Below are 22641 nucleotides of genomic sequence, written 5' to 3'. Positions count from 1 at the left end.
TTTGAATTACTGATTATATTTTGTTGATTTTTTTTTTTTAAATGAGAAATGTACATTTATAATTTGGGTACAGAGGTCAGAACTAAAGAGCTTAAGAAAATACATGACGTAGTAAACTGTTAGAACGATCGTGTTTTCTTTTTACTCCTCTTAAATAGCATTGCAGACAACTGATAGGATACCACACCTTGTTGTTCATTTCCATTAACCTGGATGTTTTTTATATATATATATAGTTTTACTCTGGGCAATAAATGAATGTGATCTAAAATTAAAAATTTGATGTTTGTGAAAGAATATGTACACAAAGCTAACTCTTAAGGACTCTCCTGGGTTTTTATTAGTTTTTTGTATCTCAAAAATGAGTTTTATGTTGAAGAGGTCTATTTTGCAATGTATGCATAGCAACACCTGAGCCTTGTCCATAATAAACAAGGGCATTGTAGTTGTCCACAAGAAAAAATGGATACAGGATGAACATAGCACTCCTTGAACTGTTAAGTTAAACAATCCCACAAAGGCTACAGAATGTGTTCAAACAGTATCTTTAGATGGGAATACTAAATGAGAGCCAAAAGGTTTACAAACTGCAGTCATTTTAACTAGAGACAAGAAGCATCACTGAAAAACTAATTGCTGAAATGGCTCAAAATTAAAGGCCCCAATTCAGTAAAGCACTTCAGCAGATGGTTAACTAATGTTCTTCAGTCCCATTGCAGTCAATGCAACTCTTAAGCAATTTAGATTTTTCAAAAATGTTTGATCTAGGCATATGTATGCTATTTTCTTTTAAATATATCAAATAAATAGCAATAAATTCTTCCCAGGTTCATTCAACCATTCAGCACTAAACAAAAATCCACTCTCCGCTTTAGCCACACTTCCCTCTTCTTAACTCAGCTCCTTCAAATGCCTGGGACACCAGACAGGGCTTGCAGCATGCCTTAAAATCAAAGAACTGGGTTCTGTTGAATCAAAAAGAACAGAGCAGTGAGGTTTGGCCCTGCATGTTGACTGAGCTGTGGGACCAGTCCTGCAGTTCTCACTCAGGCACAACAACCACTGAGAACCCCCTATGAGTGGTTATTTGAATGTGCAGTTTCTTGGCTGATCTCACGTGTCCAGGATCACAGTGAAATAAGCATGGTTGGGTTTACCTGCATATATAGACAGCATGTATGTTTTAGGCGATTTTTAAAATCCTTTTGCTTCGTTATTTCTAACTTTAAGTAAAAAGGATTTTTGTGTGTGTGGAAAGTGATAAGCGAAGGCTGAAAACGAAGGCTCATGAATGAGAGTGCATTTTCACCTTTAATCAAGCATCTCTAGTGTGTCACTATAACACATCCACATTATTACTACTGGTATTCCAGTAGTACCAAATGAGAATGGGGCGCCCCATTGTGCTATATAATCACAATCATGAGAAGCAGTCCCTGCCACAAAGATTTTATAGCCTAAATGGAGAAGGCAGACAAAAGAAGTATTATTGTGTTCATTTTACAGAGGGGGACTGAAAGACAGAGATTAGAGCCCAGATCATTAAAGATATTTAGGTGCCTAACTCCTATTTATTTGAATGGGAGTTAGGCATGTAAAGACCTGGGCCTACATCAGTTGCCCAAGTACGCACAGGAAGTCTGGGTCAGAGCTGGGAACTGAACCCAAAGCTCCTGAATCCCAGCCTTGACCACAAAGACCCTTGGTCTGCTCCGATATGTATACACGGCATTGCACAAGAATGGCTACTTTTGTTTTTCCACTTGTACTGCGGCGAAATCCAGCTGCTAAGAGAGTTCATAGCTGTGATTTATCTGTGAAACTTCTAGTAATTGCACAAAGGGCTTGATGCTGGGGCAGGAGGGTAAGCAGGGTGCCCTAATATAATTAGTGGATGATTAGGCAACACAAAGATATATATACAGAAGGAGGGATATTTATTCCCTACGAATAAGGGAAGTTATTGGACATTCAGAGCCAGGGAAGAGGTAGCATATAAACCTGGGGACGGCAAAGGGGATTTCCTTGGCTTGCATCCATACAAATAAATCACTGGGATCATAGTTCATAATTGGCTTCTCTCTTCATTCACCTCCTTTGCCGCTTGGAGGCTTCGTGTTTCTCTTTTGCCTCTTCTCCGTGCCCATTACTCTTTCCTGCAATGACACCGGCCTTCCACTAGGGCTTCCCAAGACGCTTTCTCCTCCGCCGCCGCTCTGCTTTATCCGAGCACAATGAAAGCCTGTGTGTACCCGTAACCCCCGTGCAGTGAGTCAGTATCAGCAAAGCAGCTAACAACAGACAAGAAAGAGAAAGGGATGTTGCAAGGTACTTTTCACTTATCAAGCGGGGGAATCCGACAGAGGCATCGCTGATAACTGCACCACAGACACCTAGCCCCGCTGTTTGGGGGATGGAATATACAAACCCACAAAGGAAAAGCAGCGGACTACTCCCGGTGCGAAATGCTGGAAGTTCGTAAGTTTCACTATCATTTGTAATTGCTCTGAAGCGCGATATGCCTGTGTGTGTGTGTTTTCTCGTGCTTTTCTTGATATTGTACTTGCAACCGAAATATCGGGGGGAGTGAGAAGTGGCGTATAAGGGAAAATATGCTAAAGGTGATGTTTGCCTACGTTCTTAGCTTGCTTTTATTGCTGGGGGAGGGGGTCCGGGGTGGATATAAACACTTAATACGGATTTCACAGAGTGGCTGGATTAATAGAAAGCAAAGCATGGTCTGAAAGTCCAGTTACGGACATTGTTACCAACTGGGGATCCATCTCTTTTCTTTTTAGCGGAGCTACAATATTAGCAGCAGACAGCTGGAGACAGTAATAAGACAAGAAGACTGGAGAGCAAAGAGAGAGAGAGAGAGAGAGAGACGAGAAAACACAAAGACTTAACTCATCTGAACCTCCTCCTCCTCCTCCGCCCCCTTTATCTGCACGTTTCTTGAAGGCTTATAAAAAAAATCCTCTCGACCAAATTAAAACAAACCAAAACAAGGGACAGTCTTTGAGATCCTTCGCCCCATCACTGCAATTTCTTCCTCTAGAGAAATTTCCCCTTAAAGAATCTCTCCCTCCTCCCGAAAATTAAATAATTAAATAAAGCCGCCAAGTTTCACTCATTTGGGAGGGAGAGTCCCTCCGTCTGGGGGACTCATTTTTTTTTTAAGGCAGTGCGTTGGTGGTTTGATTTGTTTCATTATTATTCCCCTTGAGACAGGTCTCTTGCCCCCCCCTTCTCCCCCCCCAGGATTTTTGCTGTGTGCATCCATGAGCCCTTCACCCTCTCCCTTGTTCTAATTAGTTTTAATCTCCCTCCTTCAAATGGTCATCTGCAGTCTTGGGACGCAAACCGCCCATCATCTTTAATTCTATGTTGGCAAATACCTAGCGATCGCGGGTCAATCCCATCCCGCCCCCACCCCAGCTCTGGCAAGCTCCTTCCAGAGAGGTCAAGCCCGATTGCTAAGGGGTGGGGGTGGGGGAGGCTGATCGAGATCTGGGGACTGCCGGGCCCGGGCTCGGGATCCCGTCTCCCCCCGAGCCAGCCCATCCCTCCCTCTCCGTCCCCATCCATGTGGCAGTGAGACCAGAGCTCGGCGTTGTCAGGGGCAGCATCGCAGGCGCGACCCAGCCGGAGCAGCGAGCAGCAGCGTGGCCGGCAGGATGGGGGACACGGCTCCCCCCCAGGCCCCGGATCTCGGGGCCGGTCTCCTGGGAGGGGGCACGGTGGCCCCCCGGGTGCACAGCGCCATCGTGGAGCGGCTGCGAGCCCGCATCGCCGTCTGCCGCCAGCACCACCAGAGCTGCGAGGGACGCTACGAGCGGGGCCGGGCGGAGAGCTCGGACCGCGAGCGGGAGAGCACCCTGCAGCTGCTGAACCTGGTGCAGCACGGCCAGGGGGCCAGGAAGAGCGGCAAGCACAGCAAGGGGGCGGGCAGCGCCGGCCCGGCTCCCTCTGCCGCGCCGCCGGACTATCACCCGCAGCTGCTCAGCAACGGGGCTGCTGGGGGCAGGAGTGGGATCGACGGGGAGCAGCAGCCGCCGCCGGGCTCAGCGGCCGAGTCGGGGCAGAGGAACTCAGCCCTCATTGCGGTGAGTCAGATCCTGTCTCCTTCCAGCTGACGGCGTCGCCTGCAGGTTGTGCGCCTCTGTGTGGGCACCTGGTGCCAGTGGGGCAGGGGCAGAGAGACTGGCCCGGTCAGCGTGGGGTGTGTGAGCCTAGGGTGCCATAGATGCAGAGTGCGTGAGCGTCAGGCGCCGCTGGTGGCGGGAGTTTGGTACATGGAGCCACAGTATGGGGCACTGGGTGTCTCTGGTGTTGGATGTTGGGGACTAGGAGCCCCTGGTATGGGACATTGGGCACTGGGTGTCTCTGGTGTTGGACGTTGGGGACTAGGAGCCCCTGGTATGGGACATGGGGCACTGGGTGTCGCTGGTGTTGGACGTTGGGGACTAGGAGCCCCTGGTATGGGACATGGGGCACTGGGTGTCTCTGGTGTTGGACGTTGGGGACTAGGAGCCCCTGGTATGGGACATGGGGCACTGGGTGTCTCTGGTGTTGGACGTTGGGGACTAGGAGCCCCTGGTATGGGACATGGGGCACTGGGTGTCGCTGGTGTTGGACGTTGGGGACTAGGAGCCCCTGGTATGGGACATGGGGCACTGGGTGTCGCTGGTGTTGGATGTTGGGGACTAGGAGCCCCTGGTATGGGACATGGGGCACTGGGTGTCGCTGGTGTTGGATGTTGGGGACTAGGAGCCCCTGGTATGGGACATGGGGCACTGGGTGTCTCTGGTGTTGGACGTTGGGGACTAGGAGCCCCTGGTATGGGACATGGGGCACTGGGTGTCGCTGGTGTTGGATGTTGGGGACTAGGAGCCCCTGGTATGGGACATGGGGCACTGGGTGTCGCTGGTGTTGGATGTTGGGGACTAGGAGCCCCTGGTATGGGACATGGGGCACTGGGTGTCGCTGGTGTTGGACGTTGGGGACTAGGAGCCCCTGGTATGGGACATGGGGCACTGGGTGTCTCTGGTGTTGGACGTTGGGGACTAGGAGCCCCTGGTATGGGACATGGGGCACTGGGTGTCGCTGGTGTTGGATGTTGGGGACTAGGAGCCCCTGGTATGGGACATGGGGCACTGGGTGTCGCTGGTGTTGGATGTTGGGGACTAGGAGCCCCTGGTATGGGACATGGGGCACTGGGTGTCGCTGGTGTTGGATGTTGGGGACTAGGAGCCCCTGGTATGGGACATGGGGCACTGGGTGTCTCTGGTGTTGGATGTTGGGGACTAGGAGCCACTGGTATGGGACATGGGGCACTGGGTGTCTCTGGTGTTGGATGTTGGGGACTAGGAGCCCCTGGTATGGGACATGGGGCACTGGGTGTCTCTGGTGTTGGATGTTGGGGACTAGGAGCCCCTGGTATGGGACATGGGGCACTGGGTGTCGCTGGTGTTGGATGTTGGGGACTAGGAGCCCCTGGTATGGGACATGGGGCACTGGGTGTCTCTGGTGTTGGACGTTGGGGACTAGGAGCCCCTGGTATGGGACATGGGGCACTGGGTGTCTCTGGTGTTGGATGTTGGAGAGTAGGTGCCACTGGTATGGGGCATATGGGGTGTCACCAATATGGGATGGGGGTACTGAGTGCCACTGGTGTGGGGCATGAGTACCGGGTTCTATCAATGTAGAATGCATGGATACTGAGGGCCATTGGCACAGGTGTGTGGGCATCAGGTGCTGTCAGCCAAGGGGGCATAGGCTCTGGTGCTACTACTGTGGACAGTGTGAATAAATGGGGCGTGAGCACGGGATGCCACCAACGCAGGGTGCCTGGGTAGCAGATGCTACTAGTGCACTTGTGTGATGTGCGGCAACCTGCTGTCTCCTGTGTTTACCGGCCTACGTACAAAATGACATGTCTGTCAGTGGCGAAGGCAGGGAAAGCCTCCAGCACGCCCATCACAACGTCTTGTTTCCTGCAAAGGAACTTTATTTGCCGCTATGATGATGTAGCGTTCTGATATCCCCAGCATGCTGTGTGTACTGTACATATATCCTCCAGCCACTCATGATGGCCTGAAAAATATACCAGCCCAGGCACAAAATGTATTCACCTACAATTTAGTTTTATGATTATGGAGGGGGCGGAGGGGGGGGAGGAATCTGGCGTTGGGTGAATGGGCAAACAGCATCTTCCAAAGCTGATGCGTATGTATATATATATAAATCAATATCTGTAAAAAAAAAACCAAGCCAGCAAAATCTCCCCTATACATACACATCCCCATTTCAGTTTAATTGAATGAGGGTTTGTTGGCATGACAAGTTATACAAGTGTTTCTAAAGTGTAAAAATACAGTGTAAAATATGACTGTCTAGACAGAGTTCTGTATAGGTGGGTATAGCTACATTTTAACCTTCTTCTGAAGGCACTCCTGGAAACAGGATGCCATACTAGATGGATCATTATTTTGTTCCAGTCTGGCAATGTTTTTACACATGCAGGCACGCGTAGGTCTTGATCCTGCACTCACTGAAGTTAGTGGCAAAACTCCCATTGACTTCACTGCTGCAGGATCAGGCCTGTAAACCTCAATCCTGCAAACACTTGCACATATTCTTGACTTTACACAGATGAATAGTCTCTGACATGGGCAAAGTTAAGCAAGTCTTTGCAGGATCAGGGCCATATGCAGTATTTAGATTGATTTATTAATCTTTTGGATTTTTGAACTATTGTAATCAGTTTATATGTATGCATTTGACCCAGATTAGCATGTGATTTTGCCCTCCAAACCAGAATGACTTGTCAGAATTCCACACACAGAAGATACCTCTGGTGTCATTATATGTCTGCTTTGTGATGTCTCTTTAACTTCCATTTCAGGTCAGCTCTAAGAAAAATACATAATCAGTAAATGGTTAAAACAAAATTTAAAAGGTTAAAATGAATATTTACTGAGTTAGAGGACAAAAGCAGCATTAAAAATATTCCCAGTGGATTAAATGATCCCTGGTGTATTTTAACATATTGTCCAGGGCTCAATTGCAAGAACGATTTTAACTCTGGGCAATAGTTCGTTGCTATTGCTTTTGCACCCAGTCAATATTTATACAATGTACAGATAGACAGTGAAAAAAGGTGTGTGTGTGTGTATAGATTAGCTTTAAATTCTGAAGATCAGCAAACACTTAAATATGATGAATTCTTAACATTATGTAATATTGGGTAGCTAAACAACTGCTTCTCAGACTTGGTGTTTAAAGTATGAACTTGACCCAGAAAGGGTTTATTTGCTGTCATCATAGGACACGTTTTATGGAGCAAAGTTGCAAGAGTTTTACAGATAATGCCACTTTGTAAATGGCATGATGAAAAGACATGTTGATCTTTTTAAATCGGAAAGTGTAGGCCTGAGTGTTGTAGATACAAAATAGGGAAGAGTCTCACTACTCTTTTTATGAGGAGTCTGCCTTGCTCTTGGAGCATGTACAATGCTGCTTTTCCTTTCTACCACGACTCCAGAAAAACACACAACGAATGACAGTGATGGCTGTTATTTGAATGACTGAAAATAGCTTTGCGCGCGCGCACACACACACACACACACACACACACATGCCTTTTTAATACCTAATTTATTCTAAAATGGGACCGGCGGTGTTGTTTTTCTCATGTTACACTGGTATTCACTACAATCTGTGGATCTAAATTTGGGGCCACATTATTCAGCATCATACTGAGGATGATGATGGAAGCATGAATGTGATAACATTGTGTCCAAAGGGAGTTAGACACTCAGACCTGATCTGGTGTTCAGATTAAATCTCTGTATTTCCCATCACAGTCAAGTAAGCCATTATCTTATTTTTTCAGTGAGTGTTAATTAAATGCTTTGCATTCATCTTTAAAACAATAAAAGGCTTTTGCTTAATCATGTACTTTCCAAAAAGCCTCACTTTCTCATTTCAGTGAGCAGGCCGGTGTGGTTTTTAACTAGTGGTGACGATTATTATGAAATAATTGGAGGCAGCTGTTTGAAAGTGCTATGGATACAAACAAACAAGTCTCGAGAAAATACTTTGATTTTCTTCTTTTGAGTGAAGAAGGCTTTGCCCTTGTTTGTGGAACAGTGTTAAAGGTTGTCAGCCTGCTTTTTGCTGTAAGATGCTGTACTTAGCTTCAATTTCTTATGCCCCTTGGTCAGCTCAAAGTTAACTGCAGGATGGAGCTAAATTTGTGTGCCCCTTACAAGAGAGAGATTTGAAATGGTCACAGTAGTTTTTGTATACCTGCATTTCGAGGGGTTTTTAGATCCTACTAATGCGGTGGATGACTTCCCTGCTGTGTTTGAATGCCCAAACCAAATTGTGACTCTGAAGAAGTGCTGGCTCATAAAGCAGCATTGTTTTAGTGGTATCACTGCACATTACTGATTTTCCTACTTTGTGTCGGACACTATCCACAGACATTCTTTTCCGTTCATTTGCTTCTTTGGGAGGACTAGCTAACTAAGGAACACAAAAAATCACCAGTTCTAAATCATTGTTATGCATAATAGAAGTGGGTGTTCTCCTTACCAATTGCTCCTTAGAACGTTATCTGAGGTATTCAAAAACCCCCTGACTGGGTATGGGGATGTAAAATTCAAATAGTCAAATATCACATACCAAGTTGAGGAGAACCTCAGAGTTACGAACACCTGAGGAATGGAGGTTGTTTGTAACTCTGAAATGTTTGTAACTCTGAACAAGATGTTATGGTTGTTCTTTCAAAAGTTTACAACTGAACATTGACTTAGTACAGCTTTGAAACTTTACTATGCAGAAGAAAAATGACCCTTTATTTTTGTAGTAGTTTACGTTTAACACAGTGCTGTACTCTATTCGGTTTTTTGTTTTGGTCTCTGCTGCTGCCTCATGGTGTACTTCCGGTTCCAAACGAGGTGTGTGGTTGACTGGTCAGTTCAACACGCTCCCACTGACATAGCTACTGCCGCTCATTGAGCTGGTTTTATTACGTCCACGGGAGAGCTGTGCCACTGTAAGCTTGTAAGTGTAGACATGGCCTAAGGGGGCCCTTCATGGGGTCCAGCCAGAGCATGGCTGGGGAGAACAAGCCCTGCTCCCCACGAGTCATTCAGAGTGCGCTCACTGCTTGAAAGGGTGAGGTCCAGGTAGGATTGCCAACTTCCTAGTTGCACAAAACCGAACACCCTTGCCCTGCCCTGCCTTTTCCCCACCCCTTCCCCGAGGCCCTGCCCCCCACTAACTCCATCCCCCCCTCCCTCCATCACTTGCTCTCCCTCACTCACTTTCACTGGGCTGGGGAAGAGGGTTGGGATGTGGGTGGGAGTGAGGGGTCTGGCTGGGGGTGCGGGCTCTGGGGTGGGGCCAGAAATGAGGGGTTCAGGGTGTAGGAGGGGGCTCCAGGCTGGGGCAGAGGTCTGTGGTGTGGGAGGGGGTGCGGGCTTTGGCTTGGGGTGTGGGCTCTGGGGTTGGTCTGGGGATGAGGGGTTTCGGGTGCAGGAGGGGCTGTGGGGTGCGGGCTCCAGGAGGGAGCTTGGGTGCAGGAGGGGCCTCAGGGCTGGGACGGGGGTTGGGGTGTGGGAGGGGGTGCGGGCTCCGGGAGACAGTTGGGGTGTGGGAGGGGGTTCGGGATGTGTACTCCAGCTTGGGTGGTGCTTACCTCAGGCAGCTCCCGGAAGCATCTAGCATGTCCAGCTCCTAGGCGGAAGGGCCAGGGGGCTCTGCATGTTGCCCACGCTCGCAGGCGCTGCCCCTACAGCTCCCATTGAACACGGTTCCTGGCCAATGGGATCTGCGGAGCTGGCGCTCAGGGCGGGGACAGCACACAGAGCCTCCCTGGCCACCTCTGAGCCTAGGAACCAGACATGGCGGCCACTTCCGGGAGCCATGCGGAGCCACAGACTGGACTTTTAATGGTCAGGGTCCCTTTTCGACCAGGCAACTCTAGGTCCTGGCCCTCTGACCCCTCTTCCCCATTCATCAGAATGTGATGAGTTATGCTAGTGAATTCTCTCCTCACCTTCTCCAAAGGCAGCAGAGCTTCTGCTCTGGGGGGCATTCCCATGATCTCGCAAAGGAGCTCTAGCTAAGGTGCTATCCGCACAGAGGGTTTTTTGCACTGATTCAACCCCCTAATGTGGACACACTGCACCCATATGAACTGTGAAGTTGCACTGGTGCAAATCACTGCGGTTTTGCAAGGGTGCACTTACCCTGGTGTAGCTACCCTGTAGTTACCCTCATTGTAGACAAGGCCCTGAGATGGGCATAACAACCTTTGGGGACTTAGGTTGCAACATAGCCCTTCTGCTTGCATGAGCCAGGATCTAGGCCTATGGTTTATCTGTTGAAGAACGCTGGATCATTACATTTGTTACTCCTGGGGGAATTCTGCACCAAAAAATTAAAAATTCTGTGGACAATATTTGAAAATTCTGCAAAATTCTGCATATTTTATTTGTCAAAATAATACAATATAATCACACCCGTTTCAATTATTTTGGTCAATTATTTCAAAATACCTGTCAGCAAGTATGTCTGTAACAATACAGACAACAGCAAAACCAAAAGATTCAGGGAATTATTTTTTGACAGATAGATTCCTAACTAGACATATTAATACAGAATGTTGAGTAATTAATTTAAACTACAATATAGAAACGTATTTCTTGCATGCCTCTGAAAAAGTGCAAAGGCTTGGGGAAGTCAGGCATAATGGAGGAGCTGAGGGAGAGGGAAGTAATTGCTGGGGAAGAGCCAGAGAGTGAACCTGGAGGATTGCTGGGTATGGGCAAGAGAACTATGGAACAGGTTTTTTTGGGGAGGGGGAGGGATTGTTAGGGAGTTGGGGAGCCTCCCCTATGCAGATCCTGGCTGACCCCCTAGCCTCTCCCATTCAGTCAGGCACATCTGCCCCTGTCCCTGTGTGTCCCTGCATCCCGCGCCCCATCCCCATGTGGCCCTCCATCCCCCTCCCCCATCCCCATGTGTTCCTAACCCCCTACCCTGTCCTCACGTGGTCCTGCAGCCCCCCATCACCTGTCCCCATGTGGCCCTGCAGCCCACCTCCCATTCAGCCCCTGGCTCAATGCTGTCACCCCACTAGCTCCTGAGCCCACACCCCAGTCTGTTCCCCCCACTAGCCCTTCTGAACCCCAGTCTGTGACACACACACCCCAAGCAGCGCCACATGTCCCACTCTGTCCATCCAGTGCCTCCTCACCTGGCCTTACTGCAAGGAATGCAGCCTCTCTGGCTGGCTGCTATCTCTTCTGGTGCCACAGCAGCCTCTGGTGGGTGAAAGGTGTAACTGCAGCGCCTCTCCAGCAGAATCTTGTATTGTGCTCAGAAAAAAAATCAGTGGGGGACATGAATTCTGCACATGTGCAGTGCCACAGAATTCCCTCAGGAGTAATTTGTTTTACAGATCCTATTAAAAGTTGTTACAAATCCTGGTGCTGTCCACGTCAGTGGCAAAACTCCCCTTGACTTCAGTGGGAGCAAGAGCTGGTCCTTGGTGAATAAAGATGAATTAAGTCCACATGTTTTAGGTCAGGTTTTCATATATACAGCAAAGGTATGTCTACACTTCAGTGTAAGCCCTGGGTTCAAACTCAGGCTCAAGCCAAACCCCACTTCTGTCTACACACAAATCACCCAGGGATTGGATCCAGGGTCCCAGGATCCCATGAGGGTGGAGGGTCCAAGCCTGAGTCAAGCTGGGACCCCCGGTTCAAGCCCAAGTACTTTGCACTGTAGGTACAGTCCTACTGGAAAATGTGCTCTGGGAGTCCACCAAAAGTATTCCACTGTCCCACAGACTAACTTTCTTTGTTCTATGGACAGTCAAATTTGGTGGACAGTTAAATTTTCTGACACTGCACCACCAACAAAGGGCTAGAGTGGCCACATTTTGGGAGAGTGCTAGGAAGTCTTGAATATGGGTGGTTGAACTCAGGCTGCATAATGCAGTGTAGATGCTGGAGCACCAGGTTGGGACCCAGGGTTTAACAATTCCTCTGGGGTTACAAATGAGTACAGACCCTCAAGCCCTAGAGTCTGTTAACTCGAGTTCTATTCCTGGGCTTATGTTGCAGTGTAGACATACGCAGGCTCCAGTGAAAGATTGGGTATGGCCATATACCGTCAATCACATTATTGAAAAGCTACTGTGTTTAGGGGTATTGGGTGGATGGCACACAAAAGTAAATATTTGACACCCCATGAAGTTTGAAACATGAATTGTTAGCTTGAAAGTGTAAAACAGTTCAAAGAATTAGTACAACTGTGTTGGGTTTTTGATTTAATACTCATTGGTTTCCAGTTAGCAGTTTAAAACAAATATTTTTTTCCCTAGTAAAGCATTTTTGCCAGCAGTATTTTCTGACTGGAGAATAAAGACCAGACTTGTTGGCTGAACCCCTGTGACTGTATCTGACTGAGTGACAAATTTCCTCTCTAGGAGAGTGTTAGGAGACATTATTATACTGTCTGTGTACAGCCATCTTTTCCTAAAGAACTGACCTTTTTTGGTTACTCTTCCCAGTGCAAACTGTAATAGCCGGACTGTTCTGGTTTTCATTACATATCTGTTACAGTTATGTGCCGGAGGGCATTTTCCAGTGGTCTGAACAGTAAATTTGTAATACCTAGAGACACTGGAACTGCAGGTTCTAATCCAAGCAGGGCTGATTCATCTCTTTGTTTGTCCAGTGTAGATTGAGTACCATGCACTGGGGCTTGTAGGCATTACTGTTCTCTTCGGGTTCTTATACTATGACCATCACGATGGTATCTGAACTCCTTGCCACAAGTGTGCTAAGTGATGTGACTGTCACTTGTGACATGTGATTCTTTCCTACGTTCACTCTTCCTCTCCACTGGGGGAAAACTGCCTGTGGATTTTTTTTTATTGTTATTATTTTCTTTACTTGGAAAATGGCCTCCTGCTCCACATGCCTTCTCCCTTTGTGTGCTGTCTGCTCTTACACGTAAGTAACAATAAAGAAAAAGAGAAACACTTTGCCTGCTTTGCAGCTCTGCAGAGCAGACATAGCTAACAGAGGGGGCTGGATTCTAGCCCTTCTAGTTCACTAACTTCCAATCAGTCACACCTGTGCAAACCTATGGACAGCAATGGGTTTGCACAGTGTGGCTGAGGGCATAATTGGAAGGCAATAGGATTGCACAGATGCCACAGAGAGCTGAATTTGGCTTGTAGAACTTTTATTACAGGTTGTTATGCTGGAAGTCACGGAGAGACAGTAAACACTGAGCCCTCACCATGCCAATGCCAGTTTGAAAGCCACGTTTCAGGGTAGATTCACACTTGAAATACTGAGGTTTGGTCTGCTCATTAAAGACCTTCTGGCACTTTCTGCAAGAGTAGGTGCTTCACCCTAGTATCCTTGGCCCCAAGTTTTCCCCTCCCTGCCATCCCTGTGCTACTCATTGTGAACAAGAGTTGGTTGCCAGTCTCTGCCCCCAGAAGAGGTTGCATTTCACTGAGGCCTGGTGTACACTAGAATTTTACACCAGTATAGCTATGTCTCTGATGGGTGTGAAAAATCCACCTCTCCTGAGAGACATAAGAACGGCCAGACTGGGTCAGACCAAAGGTCCACCTAGCCCAGTATCCTGTCTTCCGACAGTGGCCAATGCCCCGTGCCCCAGAGGGAATGAATAGAACAGGTAATCATCAAGCGATCCATCCCCTATCGCCCATTCCCAGCTTCTGGCAAACAGAGGCTAGGGACACCGTCCCTGTCCATCCTGGCTAAATAGCCATAGACGTAGCTGTACCGACCCAACCTCTGGTGTAGACAGCACTAGGCTGACAGAAGAATTCTTCCACTGACCTAGCTACCATCTCCTGGGGTGGTGGATTAATGACACCGATGGGAGAATTGCTCCTGTGGGTGTAGGTAGTGTCCACACTGAAGCGCTACAGCTGTGCCACGGTAGCATTTTAAATGTCGACAAGCCCTGATTCTGGATGCTTTAAAGCTTGTTGAGCTGCAGTGTGCTGCAGCTGTGTGCTGATAAGGAAAGTTTATGTATCTGAATCAGATAGAAATGCATCAACTCGGATCACTTTGTGGGTAGAAAGGCTTTGAGTCACTGTTGAGAGCCCTTTGGCCTGCAGGGACCCATTGTTTAGATTGGATCTGGGCCCCTTTTGTCTTAATCTGCTTTGTCTGTGCAACTATTCTCTGAACAAAACTCTGGGAGAACCCTTGGGAGCCATATAAAGGGTATTTTTAATTAAACGTTGAATAAGTTACACGTGTTAAGTGTCTGCTTGTTGAGAAGCTTGGCCAGACTTGTTCAGGTCTAGCTTTCCAGCCAAAGCACCTGCTTCCTTTGAAGCCTTTACACCATTGGGTAACTTTCATGGAATTCCCCTCCATTTTTCAGTAGTTTATTTTGCAGTTTTTACCTACAGGGCTTCTGTAGCTATCAAGCAGCAAAACAGATTTCACATGTGACCTGTCCTGACAAATCAGCCAAGCCAAAAGAATTGGTTAGTTAGCCTCCATTGGCCCTTATGCTGTATTTCACAGCATGGTTTACACATTTGCTGTTACTCATCTTCAGATCCCTGGTGTGTGCTACCCAAGCAGAGGAGAGTGGTAATGCTTCTGTTTCCTCTGTGCTGAGAAGTGTGACTCCAAAGAAAATGTAAATCTCTCTGTGGGGAAGTCTGAACTCTTGAAAGGGTGACTGGTCTCCTGTGAGTCACATGAGCTGCTTCTCAAAACCTTGACTTAACTTGGTATTATTATTTTTTAACAACGTTAAGATTACCCCTCACCCCCGAAGGAAGGCTGCCTGCCTAAGGGCAAAAGAAGGTGTACATGGCCTGAAGTTGTACTAAAGTTTACAAATGATCAGGACTTGAGAAATTTGCTAGACACCTACTAGCCAGAAGACTAAACTAACTAGCCAAAGGCATAGATGAAGGAGGGTTCCCCACCAGTTAAGTACGATAGAATTATAGGATGGTTAAATAAGCCTCTGTTCAATAGTGTAGGTTTTTAACAGTAATTTCAGCAGAGCACATTAAATTTACACAGAACCCATGAATCTCTATCCATCCCCCAGCCTTGTGGGCTCCGTCAAGAGGGAGAAGGGAATGAAGTCTTAGATCTTTTGCCCCTCCCCCGTCTCCTAATCTTGGGTCCCACTCCCCAGTGGGTGCCTTTCATGCCTTTGCCAACAGCAGCAGGATGCAGCTGACGTGATTCTCGACAGCACATTGCTTTCCAAAGAGTTCAGATTAGGAGCAGTGAAATGACAGGGGTCTTATCCATTTTGCAATGCTGCTGCCCAGAAGAGCTCTGAGCAGTGAATGAGGCATCCGTATTAGCTGCAGACTCAGAAAAACCATATTTTACGGGTTGATATTTGGATCACTTTTACATCATAGCAACCATAAAGGCTGGATTTTATTGTAAATGAAAGCATGCATTGGTGATTTATGTCCCCACACTTGTCAAGGGAAGGCTTCCCATTTGCCACTGGACAGTTGGCATGGGGATAATTAATTCATTAAAATTAATAATGATTATTGTTATGTAAGTGCCAACATTATGCCAAGCACAAAATGCTGACAGTTCCCCAGCAAAGGTGCTTGTAGAGGCAGAGCTGGGACTAGAAATCACTTTGCCTGAATCCCAATCTAGCGCTCTAATCACTAGACCATGCTGGTATAAATCATATCAGTTCTTTTTGCGTCAATTTCCCCATCATGAGTCATCAACTCCAAACGTTCAGCTATCACGAGTCAGGCTCCCAAAAATCATGAGATTGGTTTAAACATCATGAGGTTTTTTTATATAACAAAATTTGCTTCTTTTTACTTGCCTTCTGTTTTTCTGAGCCATCATGGTGCTTTCAGGTTACATTTTCAAGCTTTTCTCCATGGCCATGAGGGTTATAAAGTTATTTAAGAAAAAGAAAACCTGAAAGCTGAGAGTCTCACATGATCACATGACTCCAGGAGCTGAGGCTTTTTGTGAGGCACCAAATATTGCAAGACACACCCTAAAATCCTAAGAGTTGACTGTAACAGTCCCTCCTTTTTAGAGAAGAGGGGGCATTCTCATCTGAAAGCCTCTAAGTTATTATTCTTTATATTTGTGTGTATTATGTTCCACGTTTGTCGTCTTGCTGGCTGTTTTGTCTCTGATTATTTTCTTACTCAAGCTGGCTGCCTCCATACAGTGCTGCTGCTCAGCACTTGTGCTAACTAGTGACAGACAGTGGGAGTGGAATCACGAGCATACCCAAGGCAGTTGCTGTTCGGATAGGCAGCACGAGCACTCCCCAGCGGCAGCTGGTGGCAGTGTGTTTTCACGGCTGTTCACATTACCTGCTATTAAAGCTGTGTGAGTCCACTCTGGTGGCATCATGGGCAGATTCATGGCTGCTGCTGCTGGGAGCCACATTTGGAGAAATTCTCTGAAAAGTAAATAATTAACAATAAAAAAAAATTATTTGAGAAATAGATTCTTGTCTGCTGAACTTTGGATCCAGGCGGCAGCAGTATATCAAGGAAACTGGCATGGATGGGCTATGGATGGGCATGGAAGAGCTGGGACAAATGGAAATGTGCCATTAGAAAGTTCAGTGGGATTACTGGCAAAGCAGTCTACCTGCTGTGGAAACAAAAAATCATGCACTTGTTGCAAATCAGAAACCTAACTGATGTTTGCAAGAAACCGGTAAGATACTGCACCAACAAATAAACCATTACAGAGGGTTTGTACTGTCTTCTCTCTGTTGAAATAACGCATTTACATGCTGCATGCCTTATTATGGTACCCCAGCCAATACTGTTATTGTAATTATTTTATTTATTAAAGTACTGGCTAGATGCCCCAACCAAATTTGAGGCCCTGTTGTGCCAGGCACTGTACAAATACATAGTGAGAGACATTCCCTGCTCCAAAGTCTAAAAAGACAAGACAGACGAGTGGTTAAAGAAGTATGGGCTGGATGAATGCACTATAAGGTGGGTAGAAAGTTGGCTAGATTGTCGGGCTCAATGGGTAGTGATCAATGGCTCCATGTCTAGTTGGCAGCCGGTGTCAAGTGGAGTGCCCCAGGGGTCGGTCCTGGGGCTGGTTTTGTTCAATATCTTCATAAATGATCTGGAGGATGGTGTGGATTGCACTCTCAGCAAATTTGCGGATGATACTAAACTGGGAGGAGTGGTAGATACGCTGGAGGGCAGGGATAGGATACAGAGGGACCTAGACAAATTGGAGGATTGGGCCAAAAGAAACCTGATGAGGTTCAATAAGGATAAGTGCAGGGTCCTACACTTAGGACGGAAGAACCCAATGCATAGCTACAGACTAGGGACCGAATGGCTAGGCAGCAGTTCTGCGGAAAAGGACCTAGGGGTTACAGTGGACGAGAAGCTGGATATGAGTCAGCAGTGTGCCCTTGTTGCCAAGAAGGCCAATGGCATTTTGGGATGTATAAGTAGGGGCATAGCGAGCAGATCGAGGGACGTGATCCTTCCCCTCTATTCGACATTGGTGAGGCCTCATCTGGAGTACTGTGTCCAGTTTTGGGCCCCACACTACAAGAAGGACGTGGATAAATTGGAGAGAGTCCAGCGAAGGGCAACAAAAATGATTAGGGGTCTGGAACACATGACTTATGAGGAGAGGCTGAGGGAACTGGGATTGTTTAGTCTGCAGAAGAGAAGAATGAGGGGGGATTTGATAGCTGCTTTCAACTACCTGAGAGGTGGTTCCAGAGAGGATGGTTCTAAACTATTCTCAGTGGTAGAAGAGGACAGGACAAGGAGTAATGGTCTCAAGTTGCAGTGGGGGAGGTTTAGGTTGGATATTAGGAAAAACTTTTTCACTAGGAGGGTGGTGAAACACTGGAATGCGTTACCTAGGGAGGTGGTAGAATCTCCTTCCTTAGAAGTTTTTAAGGTCAGGCTTGACAAAGCCCTGGCTGGGATGATTTGATTGGGGATTGGTCCTGCTTTGAGCAGGGGGTTGGAGTAGATGACCTCCTGAGGTCCCTTCCAACCCTGATATTCTATGATTCTGTGATTCTATGGTTGGAGGAGAAACAGAAGCACAAAGGGATGAAGTGCTTTGCTCATGATCAGACAGTGGATCAGTGGCAAAACTGGGAATAGTGCCCAGATTTCCTGACTCCCAATCCAGGCCCCATTAATCGTTTCTTTGCTTTGTGTGCCGTGACCTGTAGGAATGTAAGGAGAACTTCGTAAAAACTTCAGAGTCAATTTTTAGTTTTGGTAACTAAATCACCAGCGTAACATTGAACAAAAGAGGTCATATACTGCATTGCCATGCACTGCTGTTACCGGCACACATACATGGCCAAAAGGGGGTTATCCCATTATACGTGATCCTTCAGCTGTGTAGGGATTCTGATCTAACTGATGTTTTGGTGGATTACATGTTAATCTCATTATAGGACACTGGCATGGTATTCTGCATAATTAAAAAAATACCGTTGTTTATAATCTCTTGGAGTTTCCAAATGGAAATCTTTTCCAGTTTTGTTTCCTTCCCTCGTTTGCACACTGGTTTGCTATTAAGGGTTACTCATGACTGTTGAGTATCCAGCACTGATGCTTTTGCTGTAAATTATTTATTGCGTGGAAGCATGTTACAACAGTTATTTTTCATGGAGTTTACTCAGTGTACTAATAAAACATGCAGAAAGTAAACAATCAACAGTAAGGAGACACTTGTGATATGTATTTATTTTCATTCCTCACTGTGTGATGTTGTTTGATTCAGAAGAAGCCTTAGAATTGGATTGTCTTGAACAGAAAGTTAATTGCATCAGTGGTTTCTTTCTTCAGAAAAGTGACTGGAGACAAAACTCTGGCCAGAGTGGTAATGACTTATCAAGAGCCTGTAGTAAACAATGGGAGAATCACTTTCTTATAGTCATGGTAACAGTGGTGTAAAGAAGCGGGCTTACTGAACGCAGTGCGCACTGTCGGCTGAATAATGGTCACCATATTAAGCACATACTGTTAATTTCTGCAGGTCTCCAGAATATTAATTATTCAACAGCAATAACCCTCCTTTGGAAAATGTCTTGGAGATGGGCCTATTTTGTGCCAGCTACAGAAGGATGCATGTCCGTTCTGATAACTGCACATGGCATTGTACAATGTTCTCTTGGGGCCTGGATCAAGCACTCACTGAAGTCAAAGAGAGTCTTTCCGATCACTTCAATGGGCTTCGGATGAGGACCTTTCAGAGCAAACAAGACCGTGCTGCGTATCAGCAGGGCCACGACAGTCTCCATTCCCACAGCTGTGTTTGACTTAGTACGACAGCGCAAAAGGGGAGGTAAATATAGGGTGGAAAAAATTCTTTTATTTGACAGACTGCGGAAGCAATACCTAGTGTAAGTGAATAAGGGCTTAATTCCAGCTCAGCTTCCCCCATCCCTACATAGGTGTTTAGTGGATGCATGTTAGGTCAGGTGGGGAGAATGCCTTTGCGAATCCGGGGCTTCACATTGAAGTGCTGAGGTGAACCCCAGACTGGGGAGTTTTCAATGATTTTCCTGCTTATGATCTTTTTTTTTTTTGCTTTCTTATTAGAATAATTAGCCCTGGAGGAAAAGACCTTGTTGACAGCAGCAGTTGTTTTCTATGGAGCCAATCCACCAGATTTCAGACATGTCACTGCAATGGCATTTGGCAAAAGCGCCATAAAGGTTGTTCAGTTCAGGCTTATCACTTCTGAAAATCAGACAACATATATACGAGCCTAATTATGGCTTTAGAAGGCTAATTTTAGGCACTTGCCTTTCTATTCTATTCTATTCTATTCTGTGTAGGTTATTAGACTGCCTTCATCACTGTAGTATCTGAGCATCTGAGCTTTGAGGATCTTGACCCCAATTTTTAATGCACTAAGCAATCAGCAGCTCCCATTGCAATATTTTAGTGGGAGATGTTGGGTACACAGCACCTTTAATAATCAGTCACCTATTTAGAATTTAGGACCCTCATTTTTCTGTCATTACCACTCTATAATAGTTGCAAGAGGTGTTTCAGTGCAATAAATATTCTTGTAAGACCAAGGTCCCTAAGCCTCTGTCCTATTTGCTTGCAAGGAAAGGGGAGAGAGTACACATCTGCATAGGGACTGGCAGGTGTTTGAGGCTCAAGATAAAAAACTACTGCTAGAGAGATTTCCACAGGAATGTGGGTTTGATCCAGGTCCCATTCATGTCCATGGGAAAACTCCCATTCATTTTAATAGATGTTAGTGTTCAATCAGAGATGGTTGCAGAGAAATGTATTGATTTCCATCCCATGAAAGGATTTGATTCTGTGGCATTCTGAGGTAGATTTATTTAGATTGCATGATCTTCAAGACAGGGGTAGTCAATCTCTATGGCCCTGATCATGCAAATACTTATGCATGTGCTTAACTTTATATGCCTGGGTCGTCGCATTGAAATCAATAGGACTACTCTTGTGTAAAATGAAAATGTACATAAGCATTTGAGTTTATTCAATACCTAACACAGCGGGCCCCAATCCTGAAAGGGGCCTCTGTGCATTTCAATAAATAATACAAATAATAAATTAATAAATAAGTAGCATCTTTATTGGTGTTTGACTTATTTTCTTAACACAGTTAATCGCATACTTTTTCTCTTTTAAACCACTGTCTACTTTTACTGACAGGCCAATTGATATGAACCTCATATCCATGCCTTCACTTTTCCTTCTGATTGCTTAACCCCCAAGTAGCTTCTAGCAGTTGACTGGCGATCCATTTTCACAAGTTGAGTTCTTTCTTTAGTTCTCCCTACTGACTTTGTATAGTCACATAATCAGTTTCTCTTATACTTTTTGGTCACCTTTTGAGGAGAAAGAAGGTCATGGAGTTTTGGCTCTTACTTTCCAAGTAGAATTCTAACTATAATCCTTGTAATGAGAGCAGTTCTGCTTGTGGTTCAGGCAGTGTCAATGTGTCACCGAAAGCTCTCTTTCTCAGGAACTGGAACACAGTTGTGAACATTTGCTGCAGACTGAACTGACATTTGATGGCCAACAGCTGGCAACACTTTTTTTTCTCTTTCCAAGTTGACTTTAAAAGAATCATTTCACTTTTGCAAAGTTATGCATTTACAAAACAGGCTCCGGGCTAAGCCATACTCCACGACCAATTGACTTCAGTGTGGATGCGTGGATGTGAGTAACTCAGAGCAGAAATTTGCACAGAAAGATTAAGACACATTTTTTTCCCACCAGGATAGATGAAAAACGGGTTTGAGTTGCAAAATAAAATTTGGCATCGAATTACTCTGTGACATGATCCAATCACTTTTGGTAGTTAGAAACCAGCAATGGTGTAACTGGAGGTATTTAGCTTTGAAAAGTGTATTTTGCACATACACAGTAACTACTTTTCATAAGGACTTTTAACACACATATTTGCACGGTAGACCAGAATAGCTCAGAGGAAGTCAATCCAGTCTGTTGGGTAAACAGCATGTACTTGAAACATTTTCTATATATACACACATATATAAAACCTTCAACAGGCATATTTACTATACCTGATAAATTCTAGTCACTTCATTAATGTCATGACGGCATGTGAAGTCAATAACATCCCTTCTGAAAACTCTCTATATTGGATGTGTATTTATTGTGTTTGGCCCATAGTTCATAAATATGCATTTGGATAACCCATGTATCGAAAGGCCTATTTACAGAAATACTCCATAACGTTGCTGTAGGGTACATTACTCCCAGGATGTACTGTATGTACCTGGATCTCCAAGCACACAATCAAAGTATAGTTCTTTTGGCACAAAGCAGAAAGTCCCCCACCAAAAACCACCCTCATATCCCTCCCTAGTGGTTGACTGCTTCCCCGCCCCCACTCCTTAGCTGTCCTTTATGCACATTCACTCCCCTTTCGCCTGGGGTCTCCCCCTGCCTTCCCTCCTTTCATGATCCTGACACTGCCTTGTAATGGTGTTTTTCTTCTGAGCGAGAGATAGGCTAACACAGACTTGCTGAACACATGGTTTCCACATGTTCTCCTCATCGCTCCTAATGTTTCTTCTATAACAGTGTCTCCCCATTCCCACCCTGGCCATTTAACATTTCCCTTTCTGCCTCCTATTTCCTCTCTCTCTGTTTCTTTCCTTCAACTTTGATCGTTTAATGACAGTATGTGCACTCCTTCCCTTTTACTAAATGTTTCTATGGGACTAGTTCAGGAGTGGGTTTTTTTCATTGTTATAAGAAATTCAGGGCAAAACCCTATATTAATATACACTAAGATTGTGGATTTTATATGGCTGGAGTTTAACCACATAACATTGAAGCACACACATGACTGTGCATGAAAAGTCTTGCATCCAGGAAAACGCTTACAGCACATGCTTAAATGCTTTTCTCATAATTTTTCTCATCGCACATGCTTTGCTGCATCAGGGCCTAATTTCTGAGAATCTGGTTTTATAGTCCTGGTTCATCAAGGTACTTAAGGATATATCTGACTTTAAGCAAGTGAATAGTCTCATTGCCTCAAACTGTCCAGG

General features: G+C 45.9%; 1 protein-coding gene across 1 annotated transcript in view; it reads left to right on the top strand.

Annotated features, from left to right (window-relative positions):
- Window positions 1–2187: 2187 nt before the first annotated feature.
- The window catches only part of MAML2 (mastermind like transcriptional coactivator 2), a 281006-nt gene continuing 260552 nt past the window's right edge, over window positions 2188–22641 (top strand). Inside the window, 2 exon segments of the mRNA XM_037889792.2 lie at window positions 2188–2478; window positions 2799–4106. Coding sequence (XP_037745720.1) covers window positions 3678–4106 — 429 coding nt within the window. The 5' untranslated portion in view covers window positions 2188–2478; window positions 2799–3677.

Source organism: Chelonia mydas, chromosome 1 (assembly GCF_015237465.2).
Source record: "Chelonia mydas isolate rCheMyd1 chromosome 1, rCheMyd1.pri.v2, whole genome shotgun sequence".
NCBI lineage: Eukaryota > Metazoa > Chordata > Testudines > Cheloniidae > Chelonia > Chelonia mydas.
Note: the sequence above shows the minus strand (reverse complement) of the source record. Positions and strands in the feature narration are given on the sequence as shown.